This window comes from Acinonyx jubatus, chromosome E1 (genome assembly GCF_027475565.1).
Source record: "Acinonyx jubatus isolate Ajub_Pintada_27869175 chromosome E1, VMU_Ajub_asm_v1.0, whole genome shotgun sequence".
NCBI lineage: Eukaryota > Metazoa > Chordata > Mammalia > Carnivora > Felidae > Acinonyx > Acinonyx jubatus.
In genome coordinates, this window is record NC_069397.1 from 37,076,144 (window position 1) to 37,098,339 (window position 22,196).

Below are 22,196 nucleotides of genomic sequence, written 5' to 3' on the forward strand. Positions count from 1 at the left end.
GGCGGGACAGGCGGGACTCTGATGTGGTTAACCTGGAAGGTTCAGGCACCTTGCTGGCTACAGGGTCAGGGCCCAGGACCCCCATCCAGCCAGAATCGAGGGTAAATCTCCTCTCAGGGGTCTTGATGACACCAGTCTCAGACGACACCACGGGCTTAAGTGGGGTCAGCAGGCCTTTGAGAAGGAGAAAGCAGAAATGCACCGTGATTGGGACTGAGACTAGATCTTCAGACAAGTTGTTTTTCGAACTGTGGGTCTTGACCCATTAGCGAGTCATGAAGTCGATTCCGTGGTTTGTGACCAAAACGTTTAGGATTTAACAGGAAATAGCAGAGTGCGTTGTATACAGTAAGTGCTGTTTCATTGAATGCGTGTGTACACATCTACATCATAAAGATGCAAAATGTATTTCTTGCTGTTGGTTTTGTTTTGTTTTGTTTTTTTTAAGTTTGAAAGCTGCCATTTAAAGGACGGTTGACATGCTGAAGGATCATCCCACCCAAAGGGCAGGAGGCCAGGCCCCAACACAGGGAGGTAATCAGACCCTACTTGGTTTGGGGGGGAAAAAGCACTGGGTTTGGGGGCAGGCAGAGCTGGATTCAAATTCTGACTCTGCATCTTACTAGTGGTATGACTCCAGGCAAGTCACCTCCCGTCTCTGGCTCTGTGGTCTCAGGTGTAAGAGATGCCCATGGCTACCTCACCGAGGGCGGTGACTCGAGTCAGCGGTGTTCCTCTCCCGTGTCCACGATGTGGGTTCTCATGGGCCTGTGGGACGGCGGCAGCCCCAAGGGTCCCTGTTCCTGCCCCCTCCTCTTTCAATGCTGCAGGGCAGTTACCTGCCAGATACCCCATCTCTGCCCCATCCATCCCAACACCTTCCAGGGCGAAGGTGAGAAATAATGAGACAGCAGCCTATAGAAAGGAGATCCAGGAGAGGAAAAAGAAACAAGTTTTATTTAAGCCCCAAACACTCGGCTAGAAAAACCGGAAAGGAAAGAGAGCAGGGAAGTGAGGAGAAGAAAAAGGACATTAAAAAAGAGAGACAGAGAAAACACAGCAATCCTTTTCCATTTAGAAATTGTCAAGTTACACTGACAGAGGTCACAGAATATCCACAGAAGCCATCACTGCTACACCAACACGGGCCCTACGGGGTGGACGGGGCGGGGGTGCGGAGCCGGGGCTCAGCCTGGGGTGGGGGTGGGGCCTCACCTGGACCCCTTCTCAGAGCCGCGGGCCGGAGGCTCCTGGGGAAACAGCATATTGTGGAAGGGGCGGGAAAGGAACCCCCCCATGCGAGTAACACAGCACAGTGGGTGGGGCGGGGGGACCAGGTACAGGGACCCCCCCCCGGACGTCTTAGTTTTCTCTTGGTCAAGCACACACTGATGGACAGAGCAGCGAGGCGCATGCAGCTGGGGGGCATTGACGTGCTGCGGGCTTGCAGAGGGCCAGGGGCTGGGGGATTGGGAGGGGAGCCAAAGCGAGCGGTGCAGGGCCGATGGAACACACACGCAAGCATTCCCACGCGCCTGAGTCTCCACACCTGTGCACACGCACACGCCCGCACACAGTCACATGCACCTTCACGTACACCCCTGTCCACGCGTATGTGGCCCGCACACATACGAGTCTCTCGCAGCCACGCGTGTCTGCACACACACACTACACGCCTTCTCATGCGTGAAGCTCCCTGGACTGACATGCAGGGGGGGCACGTACCGACACCCCAGCAGGGTACATGCACTTGGTGCGCATGCCTCCCCGCACACCCGCGTAGAAGGTCACGCCTGTGCACACACATGCTTCCCTCCACACATGGGTAAGTGGACCCGTGCCAGTGCGCGCACGCGCGCGCGCGCACACACACACACACACACAGGCTGCGCACAACTCCACACAAACGCCTCTCAGCCCGGAAATGTGCAGGAACCAAAGGGAAAGAAAGATGCAAATCCCACTGGGCTCTCCGTGAGTGGGTGGGGTGGGGCCCACGGCTCCCTCCATCTGCCCCCTCGTGGATGGACACCTCCTCCTCCCCCCACAAAGGGACGTTCAACTCAGGACAAAGACGGTGGGGCACACGTTCAGGTCACAGGGCCGAGGGTGGGAGGTGGGGGCGAGCAAAAAGTAGCAAGCAAAGAGTCATGGAGTGGAGGGAGGAGGGGGCACCACTCCCCCCTCCCCTCCCAGTCAGGGGGTCTCTGTACAGCCAAATCAAAGCAAACCATTTCACTGGACCACAGAAGCCAGGCCGATGTGCCCATCCTCCAGCCCCCCTCCCCCGCCGAAACAGCGGCCAGGGAGAGAGCGCCGTGGTTTTTTTTTTTCTTTTTTTTTTAAATATTTATATATATTTATATTACGTATATTATATATATATAATATGTAAATATATTTTTAAAACAATATAAAATGTTAAGACACTTCACTTAAATGTAAAGAGTTGCCTGCAATTAAAAGTAATTGCATCATTTATGAGGTCCTTTTTTTTTTTTCTATTTTCCAAGGGTTTTTTTTTTTTTCAGGAGAGATTTTTTTTTTTCCTCTTGTTATTTTTCAAAAAGGCTTGCTTGCCTTTGTACAAAAATGATCCAAAGCTAGAAAACAAGGATGAACCAACAACAAAAAAAAAAAAAACCAAAAACCAAAACAAAAACAAAACAAAAAGAAATGAAGAAACACAACCCTGGTTTCCCCTCCCTCCCCAGCCCTCAACAGCTCCCCTGGCTCTCCCCAGGCACTGACCTTCCAGCCAGGCCCCAGGGACTAGGGGGTTCTGCCCCTTCAATGGCTCCTTCTTTCTGTGCTTACTTGGGGAGGCTAACTCCAAAGTCTCCCCTGTGCTTACCCCACTTTGTGCTCCAAATAAGAACCCTACTCCCTGGGGACCCTCCTTGCACCACCCCCCACTCGTGTAACCCCCTTGCTGGCCCCTCACTGTGCCCTTGGGTGGCCTGGGGCTGAGAACCAAAATTGGTCTTTCTCTCCTCCTCTCAGGACCTGGCCTTAAGCTACACAGGCATCCACAGGTCGGTTTAGGGGCGCTGGCTGGCTGGTCAGGCCTCAGGGACCCTCAAGGAACTCACCAAGGGTCACCAGCTCCCCGCTGAAAAAATCACATCTCATCCCTTCCCTGAAAACCCTCATTATCTCAAAGAAGATGGCTGAAGGTCATGTCACTTGACCTTTGGGTCAGAGCTGTCCTCACCGCCCCCCCCATCAGACCCTCTCTATTCCCCCCACTTCCCTTACAACCAGCCCCTTCCCACCCTCCAGGTCCCCAAATCTAGTTTTCTAGGCCCTTCATTCTTGCCCACCCTACCCCCATTAAATAAGTTAATGTCATTTAAAGTGCTAAATTAGGAAACTGAAAGTACCAAATACCCCTTCTCAGGGCTGCCCTCTTCCAAGGCAGTGACCCCCAGGGTCAGGCTGTCTGCTCAACCCGCCACCCACAACCAACCGTCCAGCAGGGCCCCCTCCTCGCTCGGCACGGGCCAGGCGGCTCCTCACCACAAACAAGAAGGGAGTCCCAGGAAGCCAACTCGTCTCCACAGACACGGACACGCAGATTCAAAGGCCTCATACTGGCCCCTCCACCCCTGCCCCACCCATCATGACTCCAGACCCACAGGGCACGAGCAGAAGGGAGCGGAGCGGAGCGGAGCGGAGCGGAGTTCAGTCCTGTTGAGGCCGGCAGGTGGGGCACCTCCAGGGCTAGAGTCTCCCTGCGTCCTGGCTGCCGGCCTGATAGTGGGGGTTGGTCCAACGTCCAGGTATTCCTCCAGGGAGGTTTCCGAGGAAGGGGAGAGGGGTGTCCCGCCGCTCCAAGTCTCCGTGGCTCAGAGTTTAGTTGGAGTGCTCTCAGGAAGGGAGCATAGGGTGCAGGAACGTGGGGATGGACTTGGGAGGAAGCGTGGGTAAAGAGAAAATGGAGCAAGGATGACAGGAGGCAGGCCAGAAACAGGAAATCAAGGGAAGGTGGTGTGTTTTGGTTTTTAGTTTTACTGTTTTACTTAAAAAAAAAAAAAAAAAAAAAAGATAATTAAAAGTGAGTCGTTTAAAAAACCAAAAACACCAACAAGGGGATGGGTGCAGAGAGCGGAGGAGGGCCACACCCGCGGCAAACCCTTCAGAGGGTCCAGAGAATGGGGTGGGGGTAGGGTGGAGATGAGAGGAAGGTGAGCAGGGAGAGAAGTGACAGGGGTGAGGAGGGGGGACAGGCTGAGGTGGAGGTGGGAGGGGGCTTCTAGAAGGAGATGGAAGAATTCCTCGCCCCAAAGGAAGTCAATACAGGGATAGAGGTTCTGGAAGCCGCGGGCTTTTCTGAGACTGGGCTTGAGGTCTCATTCGACCCGCTCATCTCTTTAGATGGTTTAGTGGCCTGGAACAAAAACAGGGGTCAGGGGGTCAGAGACAGGAATGGAGAGCCTTCATGCTGGTCCCCAGCTGAAGTTCTTAAAAATGAAAAACCTCCACAAATCCAAGAGAACATTAACTGCAAAAGGAAGAAGCCAAAGGGGCATCTGGAGAGAGTCATCCCCTGAGATGGGGAGGAAGGGGCCACAGTGGGGGACAGAACAGGGTAGGGGGGTGGGGACAGAGTTGGACCCAAAGGCCTAGGGACCAGGGTTACTTAGGGGAAAGAGAGAAGGAGGAGGAGAGAGACCAGAGAAACACAGGGGAGACCACACCAAGGACAGGTGGACAGGGAGGTGGGAGTGGGGAGGACAGGAGAGAGAGGAAGGTGTGAGAGGTTGGCCGCCACAGGGGTGTGGGCAGAGAGACTAGAGGCCCAGGCTGGGAGTCGGTGGGGTGTTAGTCTCAACGGGCCAGCAGCCCCGCAGGGCCCCTTCTGGCTTCTGCAGGAGGCTGCTACTAAGCAGAAGGTCTTATGGGGACAACTAAGGGTCAAGCTTGTCCTCCCCGGGGGAGCATTTCTCTAAAGAACCCCCCCAACCCCTCCCACCGCAAGCTGGAAGAAAAGGCACTCACTGCCTCCAGCCTCTGACCCAAGGCAGGAAGCCCCACTGCATCCCCTACAAGTGCTCCTCCAGCCTTCAGCCTTGTGGATTGTGGGTCATGGGAGTTCACGCCCCCGTGAAGTGTCTGCCCTCACTGGTCAGCTCTGATAATTAGAAAGAGCCGCGCCTCCTCCCGCCTCTGGCGGACTCCCTGTGTCCCTATTGGGTCTGGATCTTTGTATGGTTCCAGAGCCACCTGCATCACCTCCAGAGGATGATGTGTCACAGATGCAGATTTTGGGGCCCCTGCTCCAGAATGTACCTCTGGCTCAGGCTCGGGAATCTGCATTTTAGGCCGGCACCCTAGGTGACCCTGCTGCACACGACCTTAAGAGCCACTGGGACGGGGCTCCGCAGACTGGGATTCTCTCTGTGGTTGTAGTTGTCCACCCCTCCCCCACCCCGCAAAGCCACTAGTATGATAAACAAATAGCATTGATTAAAAAAAAAAAAAAAAAAAGGAAGGAAGGAAGGAAGCGGAAGGAAACAGAGTGCTGTGGCACATCGGTAGAGACCTCCCACAGCCTCGATCTGGGCAAGGTCACTCCATTTCCCACCCACCTACACTACCACCCGCCGCTGGGTGGGCTTTAGCAGATGCCTCCCGGTAGGGAAGGTAGAGAGCGCCTCCAGCAGCCAGTAAGGGCAACGAGGAGATCTCAGGCAGCCTGACTGGCTGACCGTGAACCTGCCCTTGCTGTTGATGATCACCATTTCTTCTTCCACACGTGCAGTGATTCATCTGGGTTTTGCTCATCGCACAAGTCGTCTGCAGTCTGCATTTTCCCTTTATGAAAATCAAGGCAAGGGTCTCCCGTCTGGGCCTCCTAACCCCTCCCCCTTTACTGTAGCTCTTCTGTTTGCACTCAAAGAGGTTCCAGGGCTGCAGCCACAAGATCTTTCCGTTCACTCAGTCCTTTGACCGAGGGCCATGTGCCAGTCATGGCCCCTGCTCACGGGGTCCCGGTACCTGGGCCCGGACACAGGCTCATTACAAGGCAACCTAGAGCTGTCTCACTCCGGGTCACTAGCCCTGGGCTCCAGTCCTGCCCCTCCCCTCCCACCCTTTCCCATTCAAAGTTCTTTCTCCCAAAGCCAGGTGGGAGGGGAGCCCCCTGTGTCCCCTCACATCTCACCGTGTCCCCAAGTTGGCTGCTGATTCCCTCCGGGCTGTCCTCTTTGTTCTCAACCCATCTCTCTAGTTAAAAGCTTTTTCTCTTCCTTCCCTTTAGCGTTTGTCAAGAGCCCTGGTCCATTCTGAGCTTTGGTCTTTGGAATATCTGCCTTCCAGCTTGTACAGCCACCTGACTCCTCTATTCACTCCGGTGACATGTCCTCACCCAGGCGAGGGCCCCTTCCTCCCACAGCCAGCGCAAGGCCTGTAAATGGCCTGTGTGGACACCCCCGCTCCTTCTTCATGGAGACCAAGATCGCTTGTAGCTGCTCTTGGAGCACTTGTTTGTAAAGCCCTATCAGCCATCCTTCCCTTCCAGGAGACTGGCCGTGGCGACATCTAAAGTCGCCGCTCCTGAAGCTGAGGGAGCATGCCCCCTGTGCCCAATGCTCCTGTCCCCGTGCAGCTCACTTCTCAGGTAACACAGCAGTTGTCTCTCAAGTTTTCTATCACTTCATTTCACCAACCAGTCTTCCCCAGTCACTTCCAATTGTGTCTGGAGAAACAGAGCTCTGTCACCTTTGCGGCAAGGCAGAAACCTTCAGCTTTCAGTTGGGAGGAGACCAGAGCCATTAGCTGGGCCCAGAGGGCTGAGCCCTGCAGCCCTCCTCCTCCCGTGGGTCAGAGTCTCGCACCCGCTCCACGCCCTGAGAGTGCTGGCCTGCAGCTCCGCGCTAGGTCACGGATCTCCGCACAGGCACAGACCATCTCATGTCGGCAGACCCTGCTGGCTGGTGCCTCCTCCAGGGTCACTTCCTCCCAGGCCCACACGCCCTCCCTCCTCGCTGATGAAATCCTGCCTGAATCAGGCCTGCGTCTATCAGGAAACGTGGGCCTTTCCCTCAGCCCAGGTGGGGTGGGTCCTGAGCAATCTACACATTTGGAACAATTCTGTTCTCCTGGCCAGTGACCGATTCGGAAACGGGCAATGAGAAGAGAGGGGAGGTCAGCTGGGGGCTCCTGGGGAAGGTTCTCCTCCTCCTAAACAGATCTGTGTGCCTAGAACCCCTGAGAGCGAAGGCAGCCAATGCAGGGGGCGGGGAGGCAGGACCACCTGGGGGGTTATAGCAGGTGTTCAACTGATCTCTCAGGCCCTAGCAGAAGAGGGGGTGTCCACGATTTCCCATCTGCACCAGGCCTTGGATCCGCACGCCCCTGGAAATCTGGCTACCATCCCACCCCTGCATCTTGAGCACAACATCCAAGAGCTTTTTCCTCAACTGTTTCCTCTGCTTTCTCGGTAGGATTAAGGCATTGTTGCAACCCCATCTTGGAACTCTCTTCCCCCTAGTTTTGGTGTCTCTAGTCCTGGCGCTTTTATTCTCCTTCCCCTTGTCGTTGTCAAAGGCAGCTGCGAGCCCCAAATGTTAGAACCACATGATAGGAGAAAGGCCCCTGCCTGGCCCTTGGCACTGACAAACGTCCAGGGCAGTGGAGGATTATGGGGACTCTCCTGAGCAGAGCACCGCGGGGGCTCTCACAGTTCTTTCCCACACCAGGTATTATGTGACCTCAGAACCCTGCTGCTGGGTTTCTGTCCCCATTGTACAGATGAGGGAGGAGCCTGCAGAAGGCCGAGGACTTTGACCAAGTTCACAGCCTGGGCCCATACGGAGCGGTGTCTGGGCCCAGAGGACACTGACCCAGTGTGGCTGGAGCAAACCGAGGGTGTGGGGTGGAGGGTGTCAGGAGAACCAGGAGGAAGGAACCCAGGCTGGTCACAAAGCACCCTGGGTGATGTTCTCACCCGGCAGGGAGCAGTGGGCATGGGCTTGGAGTTGGGGGAATGACATAATCGATAATTTGCATTTTGTAAATATCCCTCCCCAGCCCACAGGTCTGGGAAAATAGGCTAGAGGTGACAGAAGTCACAGGGAGACCTTAGAAGGGCGTGCATTTAGGTAATGAGGCATAAGATGATTTTTTCCCCTGCTTCTTTAAGAAATTCCCACAAGGAACATATATCGCTTTATTAGGGAGAAGGTGCTTTTTTAAAGAAAGGCTCCTAGACAGTGCGAGTGAGAGGGATGGCTAGGCCTGTGGTCCTGGTGGGGAGAGAACCATGGACAGTAGGTGGTGAGGGAGGAAGGAGGAGCCACCGAGACTCCCCAGCGTGGTGGATGCCCCGGGGAGGGAGGGTGACATTTTCTAATGGGCAGGCTTGGGCTCAGAACAGAGACTCCGGCCAGGGACAGAGGGTGCCAGGGGGAGGTGTGTGTGGTATGAAGAGCTAAAAGGCCCAGGAGGAAGTGGGGCCCAGCGAAGTGAAGAGGCAGAGGAGAAACACCCAGAAAGGAGTCAGGAGGGTCAGGGTGAGGGCTGACAAGGGAGGAGAGGATAGCAAGGAACGGAGGGTCTACACACAGCTCCCCCCCGTGTGTGTGTGTGTGTGTGTGTGTACGTGCACTCGTGTGTATGTGGGGGGGGCAGGGTCTATACCGCACATCCTGCAGAGAGCGGAGTAGGGCATGGGAGAAAGAGAAAGTCTGGAGGCCACTGGAGACCTAGCTCAGCCCTGGGATGAGGCTGGAGGCAAGGTGCGGTGGGCTGGGAACTGAATGGAGGAGAGGGCGTAGAGGCCACAGAGGGGACAAGGGGGCAGGAGAGAGGAGCTGGGTGCCTGGAGCGGGGGAAGTCAGGGAGAGAGATGACAGAGCATAGTTGTAGCCCAGCAAGGTGCCCACTGAAGAGGCCAAAGGCAGGGTGTGTGGGGGGAGGGGCCTCACACAGCCTGGATGCTAGTCCTGCTCTTTTTGCCAGCGCCGTGACCTCGGGCAAAGCCTCAGTTTCCCCATCTAACAAAGGGGGATCAGGAGGATGTTCCTCGGACTGGTGTGGTGAATGTGAAACGATATAATGTGTGAGCCTGGCACAAGTGAGCAAATATCAGCTGCTGTTGTGGACACGAAGGAGGGACCGGCCCAGACAGGACGAGGGGAACTCGTGCACTGTGGTGGCAGGACAACGAGCTGGGGGTGGGGTTTGCAGGACGTGTCTGGGGACCCATGAGGAAGATGGCGGGCCAGCAGGGAGCTAGTGAGGAGAGCTGGTCGGGGGCGGGTGGGGCCTGGGTGGCCCGTCTCCAGGGGTCTCTCCAGGGAACCAGTAGACAGGGAGGCAGGGCCATTGCGTGCCCAGGGCCATCCCAGGGCCATGTGGTAGAAAGGGCTTTGCGATTCCTGGGTCCCATCCTGGCTCTGCCCCTTTCCTACTCTGAGCTGTCCCTTCACCTGTAAAGAAGGTAGCTGGACTTGCCGTCTCTAACCTCCTGCCTCGGAGCCTAGAACCTTCTTCAGGTCACAGTATGTGGACATTTTACAGCACCCACTCCCACCGCAGCACCCAGAACGGGCCTGGCACACAGCAGGTGCTCAGAAATGCTACTGAACCAAATGAGCACGCTAAAGGTCTCTCAATATCTAGGCCCAGGGACCACCCTGCACCTTCTGACCAGGCCACACGGCAGGCCAAAGGGCAGAAGCACCCACAGGTGAGGCTGTCAATTCCATACACCTGCCCCCAAGCCCGCTGACTAAATCTGAAAGAGGTGACAGCAGCCCTGTCATTCCCAGCCCACCTGGGAGCCACATCTCCCCCTCCCCACTGACGTCAGTGGAACCCACCAAAGCCCAAACACAAGACTGAAAAGCAGATGCAGAATTGGTCTCTCCCTCAGGTGGCAGAGGGCCCAAAATCCAAGAGGGAGGCCAAGAGGAGAGTGGGGAGGACCCGACCCCCGCGAGAGGGGGGCTGAGAGCAGGGAGAGGAAGCGGAGCAGAAGCAGGAGGACAAAGGGACGCGGCAGCCCGCTCCCACACCCCAGGGCAGGCCCGGCCTTGGAAGGGCCTCAGGCATCGGGCCAGTGGGGACATGAGTCCTCCGGCTCCCCCTCCTCCAGGAGCAGCCGGGGAGAGACCTTCTCGGCTCCCAGTGAGGGTCTCCTAAAAGGAGAGTGGCCTGGTAAAAAATGTATGTTGTAGAGCAGCTCCAGAGAGCCAGGGTTGACGGGAGGAGGGAAAAGATGGCTCACGGAAGTGGTGGGGCTGTGCTGGCAGGGAGGAGGTCTCTGGGCAGCTGGCAGGAGATGCCCAGCTCACAGCAGGAGCACACAGCACTGCGGGGGGGGGGGGGGAGGGGGGGAGGGAGGGAGGGGCCAGGATGGGCCAAGCCCCACCCCACAGCGCCCACACCTACCTGCTGCTGGGCCTGGATCCTCATGTACTCGGCCCTCTGCTTGCCATGCTTGCCTTTGTCGGGGCTGCCTGCCTGGCCCTGGACTGCCTTCAGCCGAGAGGCCCCTGGAGTCACCACCTTCATGGGTGGCACACTGCCACCACCACTCTGCAGGAAGAGGAACAGGGTGGGGGTTGGAGGCGGGATCATTCCGGAATCCTAGGCGCTGGGTGACCTGATCTCTGGGGCTGGGCTGGGACCTCCTCGGTGGGCCCTTGACAACTGGAGACCTTTGGTCCTCCCGGGCCCCACATCCCAGTCCAGGACCCAGGTCCACTCTCTGAGACCAGGCTTAAGGCCTCCCTGCAGAAGAGGGGACAGGGGCCTCCCAGCCAGGTTCCCAACAGCTCCCCAGGGAGGGCTCTTTGGTGGTTTTCTTGAGTAACCAAGGGGTAGCAAGTACTCTCCCGGGGAAGCCACTTCCAAAGTGAGAGTCCTTGCCATCACCCCCACTGCTGGGTCTGGCAGAGCATGCCTGAGATTTGAGGCGGGGTCTTTATAATGGCAGACAGAGTCAGATTAGCAGCCCCAGACCTATGTCTTCCTCTGAACGGGAGAATGGGGGTGAAGTCTCCCTAGAGATGGACAAGCCCAGCTCCTTTGAACCACCCCAGGTACCACCCTGCCCACAAGGGCTCTGGGGAGTCAGAGGCGAAGACAGAGAAACAACAGAGGCAAAGAGAGTCAGACAGGAGAGGGGGAGGGGAGCGCGGGGATGGAAAAGGAGGAGAGAACTTTATTTGTTGGTTTATAGATACAGAGCAGAGGGGAGAGGACCCAGTCCCTGCCAGGGCTGGCTGGGCTGATCCCTGGGTAGGCCAGCTTCCCAGCCTCCCAGGCTCTGCCTGCAAACCCCATATGGCACCGGGCTCTCAGGAGGCTGGCAGGGGCTGAGAAAAGGCCAGTGGGAGGAGGGGGCTGGTGTGGTGCCCCTGCAGCCCCCCCACTCTGCAGCTCTGAGGACAGAGTCTAGAGCATGAAGGCAGGGGGAGAGGCTAGGGGAGGAGGCAGCCACCTGGGGACCGGGTGGCAGGGGTGGGGGGCTGCCAGGGGGCCCCATGGCGAGGGCTGCGCCCATCTGGCTCAGAGTGGCTTCCAGCTCCCGGAGTGTCTCCTCCAGGCTGTCCATCCGCTGGGTGGTGGCGCCTCTCACTGTGCAGCCCAGGCCGGCAGCGGGTTGGCCCCTGGGCTCCCCACTGCCGGGTTGGACATCCTGTCCCGTGTCCTTGGGGGTCTCCTCTGTGTGGCTGTCAGCAGTGGAGGGCTCCAGAGTCCCGTCAGGGGCTGGTCCCCAAGAACAGGGGACGCCGGCTCCTCCCTCCTCTGCGACGCAGCTCCTCGTCCCCAGTCTCTTCTGAGCCGCCCCGTCCTTCTCAGGCGCCAAGCTGCTCCTGGGCTGGGCAGCCTTGGTCACTACCTCTGGCAGGGCCCGTGCACCATCCCAGCCCCTCCCACTGCCAGTCAGGGTCCGGGGTCGCGGGGTGGGGGCTGTCCTGTGACCGGATTCCTCAGGTCTGGCCTCTGGTGGGGAGGGAGGGTTGGGGATACACTCCGTCAAGATGATCTGGGGGACGCAGAAAGCCCTGGGACTTGGGGCAGCCTGGGGGGAGAAGAAAGATGAGGGAGACTATGATCCCTGCAAACCAAACACCCTGAGCTGGGATGGTGCGGGCAGGGGGGCATCAGATGCGGGTGAACCCAGCCCCTTCCTTTCACAGATGGGGAAACTGAGGCAGGGGAGGGTGGTGACTGAGTTCGCTCAACAAGTCAGAGGCAAGGCTGGGACTAGAACTCGGGCCTCTTCTGACCCCATACTGTGGTCTCCCACTTGCTGGCAGAGACGCTGATTTATCGGGAAGCACAGACACAGGGTTGCCTCTCACTGCCCACGTTAAACTCTGGGAGCAGGTCCCATGGGTCCTCCCATGAGTTTGCCCAGAGGTAACAAGAGCAGAGAGGTGGTGGAAAATTAAGTGAGCTCACACGAGCGTGTGCTTAGAACAGCGTCAGCACTTGGCAAATATTAGCTATTTGTTGAATTGACCTGGCCTCAAAGGGTGGGGCTGTCACCCTAATCTCAGGCCAGAGACTCCTGGCCCCGTCACCCTCTACTTTTGGAGCTTTCTCCAAGGGCTTCACAGCCACAAGGGGAGGGGCTCAGCCAAATTCTTCTTCGGCACGAAATGGCTACTGCTCCTGTGGTCCTCACTTTACAGATGAGGACATTGAGGGTGGGTGTCCTGAGATCCACCCAAGGTCACTTACCCCCAGCTAGTTAGTGGCAGAGCCAGGATTTGAACCCAGGCAGTCTGACTCCAAGTCCAGTGCTCTTTCCACCAAAAGGAGCCATGGGGATATTCCAGGGGGGCAGCAGGGACCTCAAGCCTCCCTCCCCCAAGGCAACCCACCCAGCCTTGCCACCTGCTTACCTGGAGGCGGCGGGGTGCAGGCTGGGAAGACAGAGAGGCGACCCATGCCTGCCCGGCTCCACTGCTCGATGGCGCCACAGGATGCAGAGGGGAAGCCAGCCCAAAAAGCCAGCAGGGGGCTTTGCCCACTGGACCCCTTCAGGATTAGCTCCCAAAGGCCAGAAAGAGGCAGGAGCGGCTGGGTGCAGTGGGCCAAAGTGCCAAGGGCATGGCCAGCCCATGGGGCACCCCTTCCATACTGCTCATCCCCAGATGGCTCCTTAGACTGCTCTGTGCCCATCCTTTGCCCGGCAGACAGTTCTGTCCACCTGTTTAGTGCCTGTCTGCTCCCCCTGGCCAGGGAGCCAAAGCAACACAAGCTTCAAGCCTCAAGCCAGGCCAGAAATCAGGTACGAGACAGCGTGGAGCCCACTGTGGGCCAGAGAGAACCAGACAAGGTAGGTGAGCATGTGTGTGCACAGGAGGGCGCCCTCTCCCCAGAGCAGAGGCCCTCCTGCCCCAACCTGACTGGGAAGAGGGAGAGATTCCCAGGCCGCCTTCCCCAGGTCCCCCTCCCCAAGCACAATCCCCTGGGAGGGGGGTGCAGACAGCGGTCTACCCCCAAATTCCCAAGAAAGAATAAAGAGAGAATAAGTGTAGCAGGACAGCAGCAAGGACTGAAGTTAGAGAGAAGGAAGAACTTCCCAATGCTAAGAGACAAAACCAGCAGCTGAGGAAAGGCATAGGCTGCTTCTACTCCAAGTTCCCTGACCACTGGGGCCATGGGATAGAAGGAGGCTATCAGTGAGCCTTTCTCCTGGCCCCTGGTGCAAGGCATAGATTCTAGGGGGGGGAAACGGAGCCCCCACCTGGCACCAGCAGCAGAGGAGAGGAGTCAGGTGCAGGGACTAGGCAAGGGCTCAGGACAAAGTCAGATTCTGAGTTGGACCTAAAGTCATGTAGTGAGCAAGATCCAAGCTCCCATCTTGGACCAAGACAAAACCCAGGCTCTGGGTCAGATCTGAACTCTGGCTGCAGATTGGAACAAAATACCCAACTCAGAATCAAGCCTGTAAGAAAATGCAGACACGAGGCGCCACCAGGTACCAGACTGCTAAAGTCTCGAAGAGGGAGGGAAGGGTTACACTCCTGTCCTTGTGGCAGGGCAGGGGTGAGGCCAGGCGGGTGAGGCTGTGGCAGTGGCCAGACGTGGGGACGTGACTGGCGTGTTAGCGGGTTAGCGTGAGAGGTGAGGAGAGGAAGGTGTGGAGGCACAGGCAGAGACAGAGCCGTGAGAGGTGGGGGACAGCCCGTTACCTTCCATGTGGGGCCCTGGGCTGAGCCCCCAGGGGGCCCCAGGTCCTGGGGTGCCAGCAAGGTGGGGATCAGCTGGCGGCGGGGCGTGGGGGGGAGGGAAGACACTGAGCTTCTCTCAAACACCTGAGGAGCAGAAGGTGGGGGCAGGTTTGGAGAAGGGGGCACAAGGAGGACAGGGGTGCTGGCCTGTGGCCAACCGAGAGGGACGCCAGCCTTACTCCTCAGCCCCTCACCATGCTCACTGGCCACTCTGCCCTCCATCTTGTCTCCTCCTCCCGAGGCCTAGGTAGTCAGGGTCTCCAGCCACTTGGGGAGAGGGGCTGAGAGCACTTGAGGATGGGTGACTTATGGCACAGGGGGTGCTCAAGGTACGTGGGTATCAGGGTGTTAAAGCACTCTGTTCTCAGAACATTCAGGCCTGGGGGTCTCAGAGCATAGGGGGTCTCGGGGCAGCGGTGTTGGGGGTGGGTTCAGAGACTACCATAAAAAAAACCCTCAAACCTGCAAAGAGGGACTTCGGGCCCCCTCCCCCCATTTTACAGCGGTGGCGAAATGGAGGCAAGAAGGAGGGGTCCCGAACAGGCCAGCACTCAGCAGGAGCCCGGAAGCCCAGTCCCCTCCCCAGTGGGGTCAGCTTGGTGGGGAGAGGGAGGAGCCTGGCTGAGGACTCAGGGACCAGGCATGCCCTTGACCCACCTCTAGCTCGGCGATGATGCGGTCCTCGTCGTCCTCATCCTTGATGGCAGAGGCCATGATGGGTGGTGTGGAGGCCGGGCGGGCCACCTCGGACACGGTCCGGCGCAGCTTCACTTGGGGCTTCTGCACCTCCAGTTCCTCGGACTCGGCCTTCTGCAAGGCCCAGGCCCCCGTCAGGACCAGGCTCTGCCCCCCTCCGGCACCAGCTCACCGCACAGGCCCCATCCGGGGGGCCTTTCCTGCTCCAGCTCCTCATCTGCCGCTTCCTCTGTCCCCTGCCAGAGGCCCCCTTCCCGTGGTGGAAGCCCGAGCCATAAACAGAGTCACCACTGGCCAGCCCCCTCCTTTCCTTCCGCCCCAGAGGGTCTTCAGAGGTCATCTTGGGTATCCCGCTGCCCCGGGTGGGGTTGGTACCTTGATGAAGGCCGAGTCCTTCTTGCTGGTGACCACAACCTCCCCAGTGCGCGTGGTGGTCAGGCCATGGGAGGAGGGGAAGCTCCGGCGGGGAGGGGGCGGCGGGGGCGACTTGGAGGGCTTCTCTGTGCGGTATCGAGGCACCGTCAGCTCATCTGTGGGCAGCCAAGGGGCTGGGGGTCAGGGGACGCTTAACTTTGGAGTCCGTGCACCAAGGGGAGAAACCTTGCTTCCTCCTCCAGGGAGGAGGGGAGAGGAAAGCTCAGGGAGGAGGACACAGGTCCCTCCTTGTTCTCTCTCACTTCCCCGTGAAACCACTCCCGTCACTCCTCTTAGTGCACTCCCACCCCAGCTACTCAAAGTGCGGTCTGCGGACCAGCAGCACTGGCAGCACCTGGGAGCCTGTTAGAAATGCAGAAGCTCAGGCCTCACCCACAGCTGCTGTATCAGAACCCACATTTTGGCAGCTCTTCCGGCGATTTCGCGCACACATTCAAGTCTGAGAAACGCCGCTCTCATCCATCTCTTTCCCGCCTGTCCCTCAGCGGCTGCCCTGCACACACCTTCCTCTCTTCTCCATCAAGAGACAGCAGTTACACGTGCAAGAGCCCGGCCTGACCCACCAGGCTCCCCCTCCCCGTTTTTCCAGGGGTGGGGACTGTTTCCAAGGGCAACCTATAGAAAAGTCACTGGAGCCTGACACTCCGCTGCTTTGAGCCCCAGTGGCTCCCCATGACTCCAAACCATGCCCAAACTCCTTGGCCCAGCACCCTCCACGACTGCCCATCTTTCAGCCTCAGCTCTGCTTGCTACTTCCTGGCCTGAGCCCTGCTCAGCAACACCAAACACACACCTCCGGCCATTTGCACATGCTGTTCCCTCTCCCTGAAGTGCCCTCTCTCACTGTCCATGGAAAGGCCTACTTGCTTTCAAGACTCCAGTGGAAAGTCACCTCCAACGGAAAGCCCTTCCTGCTCTTCCAGGGCCTTCTCTAGGACTGCGTGGCCACGGCTACAGGTGGCACCTGTGTCCTATTTTCTGGTTTACCCACTAAGCATGGCCCGGGACAGATCTCTTAGCTACATTGTGCCTTAGTGTTCTCATCTATAAAATGGGAATAATTACCGTATCTTCCCCCTGGGTTGTTGCAAAATTGTAAGGATTAATATATAGAAAGCATTTGGAGTAGTTCCCGTCACATAGTAAGTGCCCGATAAACAAAAATGTTAGTATTACACCGCCACTAAATTTTAAGCTCCTTGGAAACATGCAGTGTCTTATCTCCTCATCCTCAGCACACAGTAGGTGCTTAACAAATACGTACAGCAGGAATGAATGAATGGTGACTGCTATTCCTGGTTGGATTTCTGCCTCCCCTGTGAGCTCACGGGCTCGGGGAGCACAGAAACCACGATCGTAGGGACCAGCACCATGCCCTGTCAGCACAGCCTGGTTCAGAGCACGTGCTTGGTCATGACATGCAGACAGAGCCCGGGCCTGCTCATCCTCCCTGCGTGGGTCTCTCAGCAGCAGTCATGGCAGCGGGAAAAGCCCCGGATGGAGTCCAGCGCTACCCTGCCCTCTGGGTCTCCCTATAGTGGCTGAAGGTCAGGATGCTGATGCCCCAGCACCTCCCTCATCTGGCAGGATGACCGCAGAGGGTCTCACGCCCAAGGGCCTCCCCCACCAACCCCAGAGCTCCTGACGATGGGGGCCCCCCTCCTCTGGGCTCTTTGCCAGTCCCCTACCTGCCCCCATACCTGAGCCCCTCCTTCCACTGGGCTCCGTTCGGGGGGCTGCCTTCTGGCCGTGGGGGGCCTTAGGGGGCTTGTGGTCAGGGGTGGGGGCCAGGCCCGGGTGGGCCTTGCTCGCACAGTCCAGGTCAGGGATGGCCTTCAGCAGCTCTGCCTGCGTCTCCTCCAGCAGCCGGTTGATGTCCTTGGCGCTGTACTGGGTCAGGGCTGCCCGCTTCTCCTCCCAGTCCCGTTCGGCAGCCTTGACAGGAGGACTGAGAATCAGCACTGAAGCAGCTGCCTGCTCCTGGCCTCAGGGGCTGCAGCCCCTCCCCCCAGCCACACACACCAGGAATGGAGAAGGGAGTTTGATCCAGCCCCTGGGGGACCCTCAGACTTCTCCTTGAGTGTCTCCCTGTAACTCTGGAACGCCGCCTTCGTCACATGCTACTCTCCTGATACACTTAGCCCTGTTGGGGGACATTCTATTCTTCGTTGACCACAGGGCCCATTCTTATGCCAGCATCACACTGCCTTGATTGTCACAGGTTCATAAAATGCTTTTCTGTCTGGCAGAACTAATGCCACCATCCATGTGCTTCTCAGACTTCCTCCTCCCCCAGGAAAAGGTACCCACGTGCTGGCACTTCCCAACCTAGGATGGTGGTGAGAATACGCGAGCCTGGCTTATGCCTCCCCCCATCCCGGGCCCAGCACCTCAACAGACACAGCCTTGTCCACGCTTCTCTTGCCAGCAGCGTCCAGGCCTTTGGTAGGGTTGCCCTTAGGAGTAGGAGGGGCTCCCTCAGCGGGCCCACTCAGCTCATGGAGGTTCAGTGGAGGGCTGGGGGGTGGCATTTCGAAGTCCAAGCTCTTGTTGAAGTCTGTCTCGGCAGTCACCTTCTTGGGGGACTGATTCAGGAGATTGTTGGGGGGTGGCCACACACCCTCGTCCACTTGCCTGGGGTTGGGAGAGTTAGGGGCAGCTGTGAGACCCACGTGTTGGGGGCCCCGTGTGAGGGAAGCCTGGCCTGGGGGAGGCAGGGTGTGAGGAGGGCTCTGGGATCTTGCAGGACAGATGGAAGGGTCTGGGGAGGAGTGACTGCATCCAGCATAAGGGAGAGCCAAGCCTACACAATGCCAGGGGTCACAGGTCAGAGTTGACGTTCAGATCCAGTTGGCATATCAGTGACCTCTAAAGGATCAGGATAAGGGGCCAGGCCGATCTATTGATCTACGCCCAGTGTGTGACCTCCTGGGAAATCGGAGGTCGGAGATAAGAAGTCAGGGATAGAAAGACCTTCGGATCTGGGCCAGCATGTCTGTGACCCCACGGCAGCGCTTGAGTAGCCCGTCTAGGCGCTGCGGCTCCTCCTTCAGGAACTTCACGGCCTCCACCTCCACACGCAGCACTACCCGCATCTTGCTCTGCAGGCCTGGGAAGTGAGCTGAGGGGACCAGAAGGAGTGAGCTGGGGAGGGAGCAGCTCCAAGGACAGGGAGGACAGGCAGCAGGGAGGGCAGCGCCTGGGGGTGGGCGGTGGGGGTGAAGCAGGGACTCCCCCACTGGACCACGTGCCACACTCTCGCCTCCAGGCTCACCCTTGAGCTCAGTCAGGGTCTCCCCGAGCTGCTTCAGCACCAGCGCCTTCTCCTCCAGCTCCGGCCCAGGCACCAGCCGGTGGTTGTGGGACACATCCCGTTGGATCTTCTCCACCGACTTCTCCAGGTCACTGCAGCCAGAGAGAGACCCTCTCAGCCCTTCTGGCCCCAGCCCAGCGCCCTGAAATTGGGCAGCTGGAAAGAAATCAGGCCACTGGTCGGATCACAATTAAAAGCCATTCACCAGGCTACAGGCCCAGGTGAGATCAAACCTCAGAGAAATGCCAAACGTCAGCCCGAATCTCCCTCCCTATAACTTGCATCCTCTGCCCTTTCTGCCAAAGAGGCAGCAGAGAACCTGGCAGCCTTTCCGGGAACGGGAGGCCGCTGCATGTGCCCCTGTGGGGTCTCCTCTCTTGAGGGGTGGCCCCTGCCATGTCCATCTACCTTTTCTCAAATGATCCAGGCACTCAGCCTCTTCCCTTGAGGACAAAACTGTTTTCAGGTGTCAGCAGATTTATGCTGAGCTTGTGCCGTTTAAAACCCCACATCTTTATTTTTTAAGAGTATTTTTGTTTGTTTATTTATTTGAGAGAGACAGAGACAGCATGAGTGGGGGAGGGGGAGAGAGAAAAGAAGAGAGAGAGAATCCCAAGCAGGCTCTGCACTGTCAGCACAGAGCCTGATGCGACGTGGGGCTCAAACTCACGAAACCGTGAGATCATGCCCTGAGCTGAAACCAAGAGCCGGACGCTCAACTGACTGAGCCACCCAGGAACCCCAAGCCCCACATCTTTCTAAAATGTAAAATCACACCAAGTCATTACCTCCTGGGTTGAACGTTACATGGATCCCATCATCCTGAAGCTAAAATCCAAGCCAAGAAGGGCATGAGGGTAGTAGTTGAAAATTTGGCTCTAGAATCAGATCCAAATTCCAATCCCAGCTCTGCCCGTCCCAGCAGAGAGACCTTGGACAAGTTACGTACTATTTCTGGGCTGTAACCTTCTTATCCAAGAAATGGGAGGTAGTGAGAGTTCTTCCCTCCAGGGGCCATTGTGAGGATTAAGGGAGCAAATACACATGGGAAAGGGGTGGTAAGGGGTCAGTCCCTGGGGGCTGCTCTTAGTTTCCCTTCAGCCACATCCCCTGTCCTCCTCTGGCTTCCTTCTGTTTAGAACAGTCTACAACTTCTCTGAGGTCCTTGTACTTGTTGCCTTCTCTAGGCCTTTACGATGCCATTTCTTCTGCCTAGAACATTCCATTTACACACACACACACACACACACTCATGCACACATATGCACACGTGTAACTAATTCCCACTCCTTCCTCAGGTCTCAGTGGGAACTTCTTCCCCATTCCCTACACTTGGGAATTGGGAGTCTGCTTTCTGCCTCCCTCACCAACCATTGGAGCTCTTGCATGCTGGGCTGTGTAGCTCCTGGCAGGCAGAGAGGGACCGGGTCTTCTGGATTCATCTCCAATTCCCGGCACCTGGCACAGTGCCTGGAGCAGAATAGATGTCTGGTAAATAATTGTGGAATGAATGAATAAGTGAAAGAAGGAACCGCTGTCCAGGTAGGTCATTTCAATTCCGTACTTGAGTCACTGACATCCCTGACCCACATGCAAGGCTTTACATACATTCTTGTCAAATGCCATCTGCTGGATTTCAGCTCAACAATCCAGGTGGGAACAACTTTTGAATCTCGGCTCTACCCTGCAACAGATTTGCTTCCCCTCAAAGCTCTGTGTCACTAGCAAATCTTATCAGCATGCCTATACATCTCCATCCAACTAGCGGATGAAAAGACAGACCACACTGGGGCAAGGACACATTCCTGTGACTCAGCCCTGCAGGTTAAAGAGCTGCCTAACTTGTACTAAGCGCTTATAGCACACCAGGTGCCACATTCAGCCCTCCACTTTCGTTACCTTATTTAATCCTCACAAAAAATCCTGGGTGTGGGGAGCCATTATTACCTCCAGTTTACGCACAAACTGTAGCTCAGACATTAGACTACATTTCCCAGCATCCCTTGCGGTTAAAATGGCCAATGCCGGGGCGCCTGGGTGGCTCAGTCGGTTAAGCCTCCGACTTCACTCAGGTCATGATCTCATGGTCCGTGGGTTCGAGCCCTGCGTCAGGCTCTGGGCTGAGAGCTCAGAGCCTGGAGCCTGTTTCAGATTCTGTGTCTCCCTCTTTCTCTGACCCTCCCTTATTCATGCTCTCTCTCTCTCTCTGTCTCAAAAATAAATAAATGTTAAAAAAAAATTTTTTTTAATAAAAAAAAAAAAAAAAATGGCCAATGCGTGAGGTCCAGCCAATGGAAAGTGAGTTGAAGGCGTATCGGCTGCTTCCAGGCCTGCCCATTAAAACCTCCCCTGTAAGCTCCTCCATGCTCTTTCCCCCCTTCCTATGGGTTGAAAGGCAAGGACCCTTTGCATGATCTCAGAAGGCATATATTGGAGATGGCAAAACCTCCATTAGCCTGGGTCCCTGAATGATTGCATGGAAAACAGTTGTTCCACTAACCCACCCAGTACTGTTCCATGAGAGAAAAAACAAAAGCAAAAAAACGTATGTCTATTACTTTTAAATCATTACACAATTTGTTATAGCAGCTACCCTAACTAACACAATGAACTTTGGCATTAAAAAGGGTTGGGCGGCGGGGGGACGGCACCTGGGTGGCTCAGTCGGTTAAGCATCCGACTTCGGCTCAGGTCATGATCTCATGGTTCGTGGGTTCGAGCCCTGCATCAGGCTCTGTGCTGACCGCTCAGAGCCTTGACCCTACTTTGGATACTGTGTCTCCTTCTCTCTCTGCTCCTCCCCCACTCACACTCTGTCTCTCTCTCAAAAATAAATAAATATTAAAACATTAAAAAAAAAAAAGAGGCTCAGGGAGATTAAGTAGCTTGTTTCAGGTCATGCAACTATTTTGCAGCAAAGCAGAATCTATTCATGTCTGACTTCGGCTGTTGGATTCGGCTGCGTGTCACCTCCACATTGGACCTAACATCAGCCCATCCCCATCCCTGTCCCACCCAGCCCTTGCTCTCCTACATGGGAAACAACAACTCTCCCCTGCTATGCGTGACACCTAACTGGCTCAGGGTGTGCCAGTTTTGTAAAATGGTCACTTCCAGACATCACTCTGAGGGGAAGAGACCCTCATTTAAAGGAGGACTCGAGTAAGCCTTCAAGAGGACGCGACACTGCAACTCTCAGGCAGAAGAGGCTAGGTCCTCCTTAGGCGCAATTAGCACCTCAATTTTTTAAAGTAGGCTTCACACCCAGCGTGGGGCTTGAACTCATGACCCTGAGATCAAGACCTGAGCTGAGATCGAGTTGGATGTTCAACTGACTGAGCCACCCAGGTGCCCCGTCACCTAGATTTTCCAATCACAAAACCTGCCAAAGTTTTGGGAGACCCAATTTGTGCGGGCTCTGCAAATGAATCCCAGACTGGTGCAAGTCTAGACACCATTATCACAAAGTGGTTGGGCTTTCCAGACCCAGGTTCAGTCCTGGAGGGGTGGAGAGGGCAGGGTCAGGACGGAACCAGCTCTATAATTTATGG

The 22,196-nt window shown here is 56.8% G+C and overlaps 1 protein-coding gene across 5 annotated transcripts in view; it reads right to left on the minus strand.

Moving 5' to 3' along the window:
• Positions 1 to 929: 929 nt before the first annotated feature.
• The window catches only part of SRCIN1 (SRC kinase signaling inhibitor 1), a 68,785-nt gene continuing 47,518 nt past the window's right edge, over positions 930 to 22,196 (minus strand). For 3 of the 5 annotated variants that reach the window (XM_053211796.1, XM_053211798.1, XM_053211797.1), the window contains 10 exons: positions 18,607 to 18,737; positions 18,306 to 18,453; positions 17,723 to 17,966; positions 17,021 to 17,267; positions 15,273 to 15,427; positions 14,859 to 15,011; positions 14,163 to 14,285; positions 11,453 to 12,037; positions 10,399 to 10,545; positions 9,245 to 10,145 (listed from right to left, as the gene is read on the minus strand). In XM_053211796.1, coding sequence (XP_053067771.1) covers positions 9,624 to 10,145; positions 10,399 to 10,545; positions 11,453 to 12,037; positions 14,163 to 14,285; positions 14,859 to 15,011; positions 15,273 to 15,427; positions 17,021 to 17,267; positions 17,723 to 17,966; positions 18,306 to 18,453; positions 18,607 to 18,737 — 2,455 coding nt within the window. In that variant the 3' untranslated portion in view covers positions 9,245 to 9,623. Of the gene's footprint in view, positions 4,391 to 9,244; positions 10,146 to 10,398; positions 10,546 to 11,452; positions 12,038 to 14,162; positions 14,286 to 14,858; positions 15,012 to 15,272; positions 15,428 to 17,020; positions 17,268 to 17,722; positions 17,967 to 18,305; positions 18,454 to 18,606; positions 18,738 to 22,196 lie in introns of those variants that run through there. The other 2 variants (XM_053211800.1, XM_053211799.1) reach the window with 2 other exon arrangements.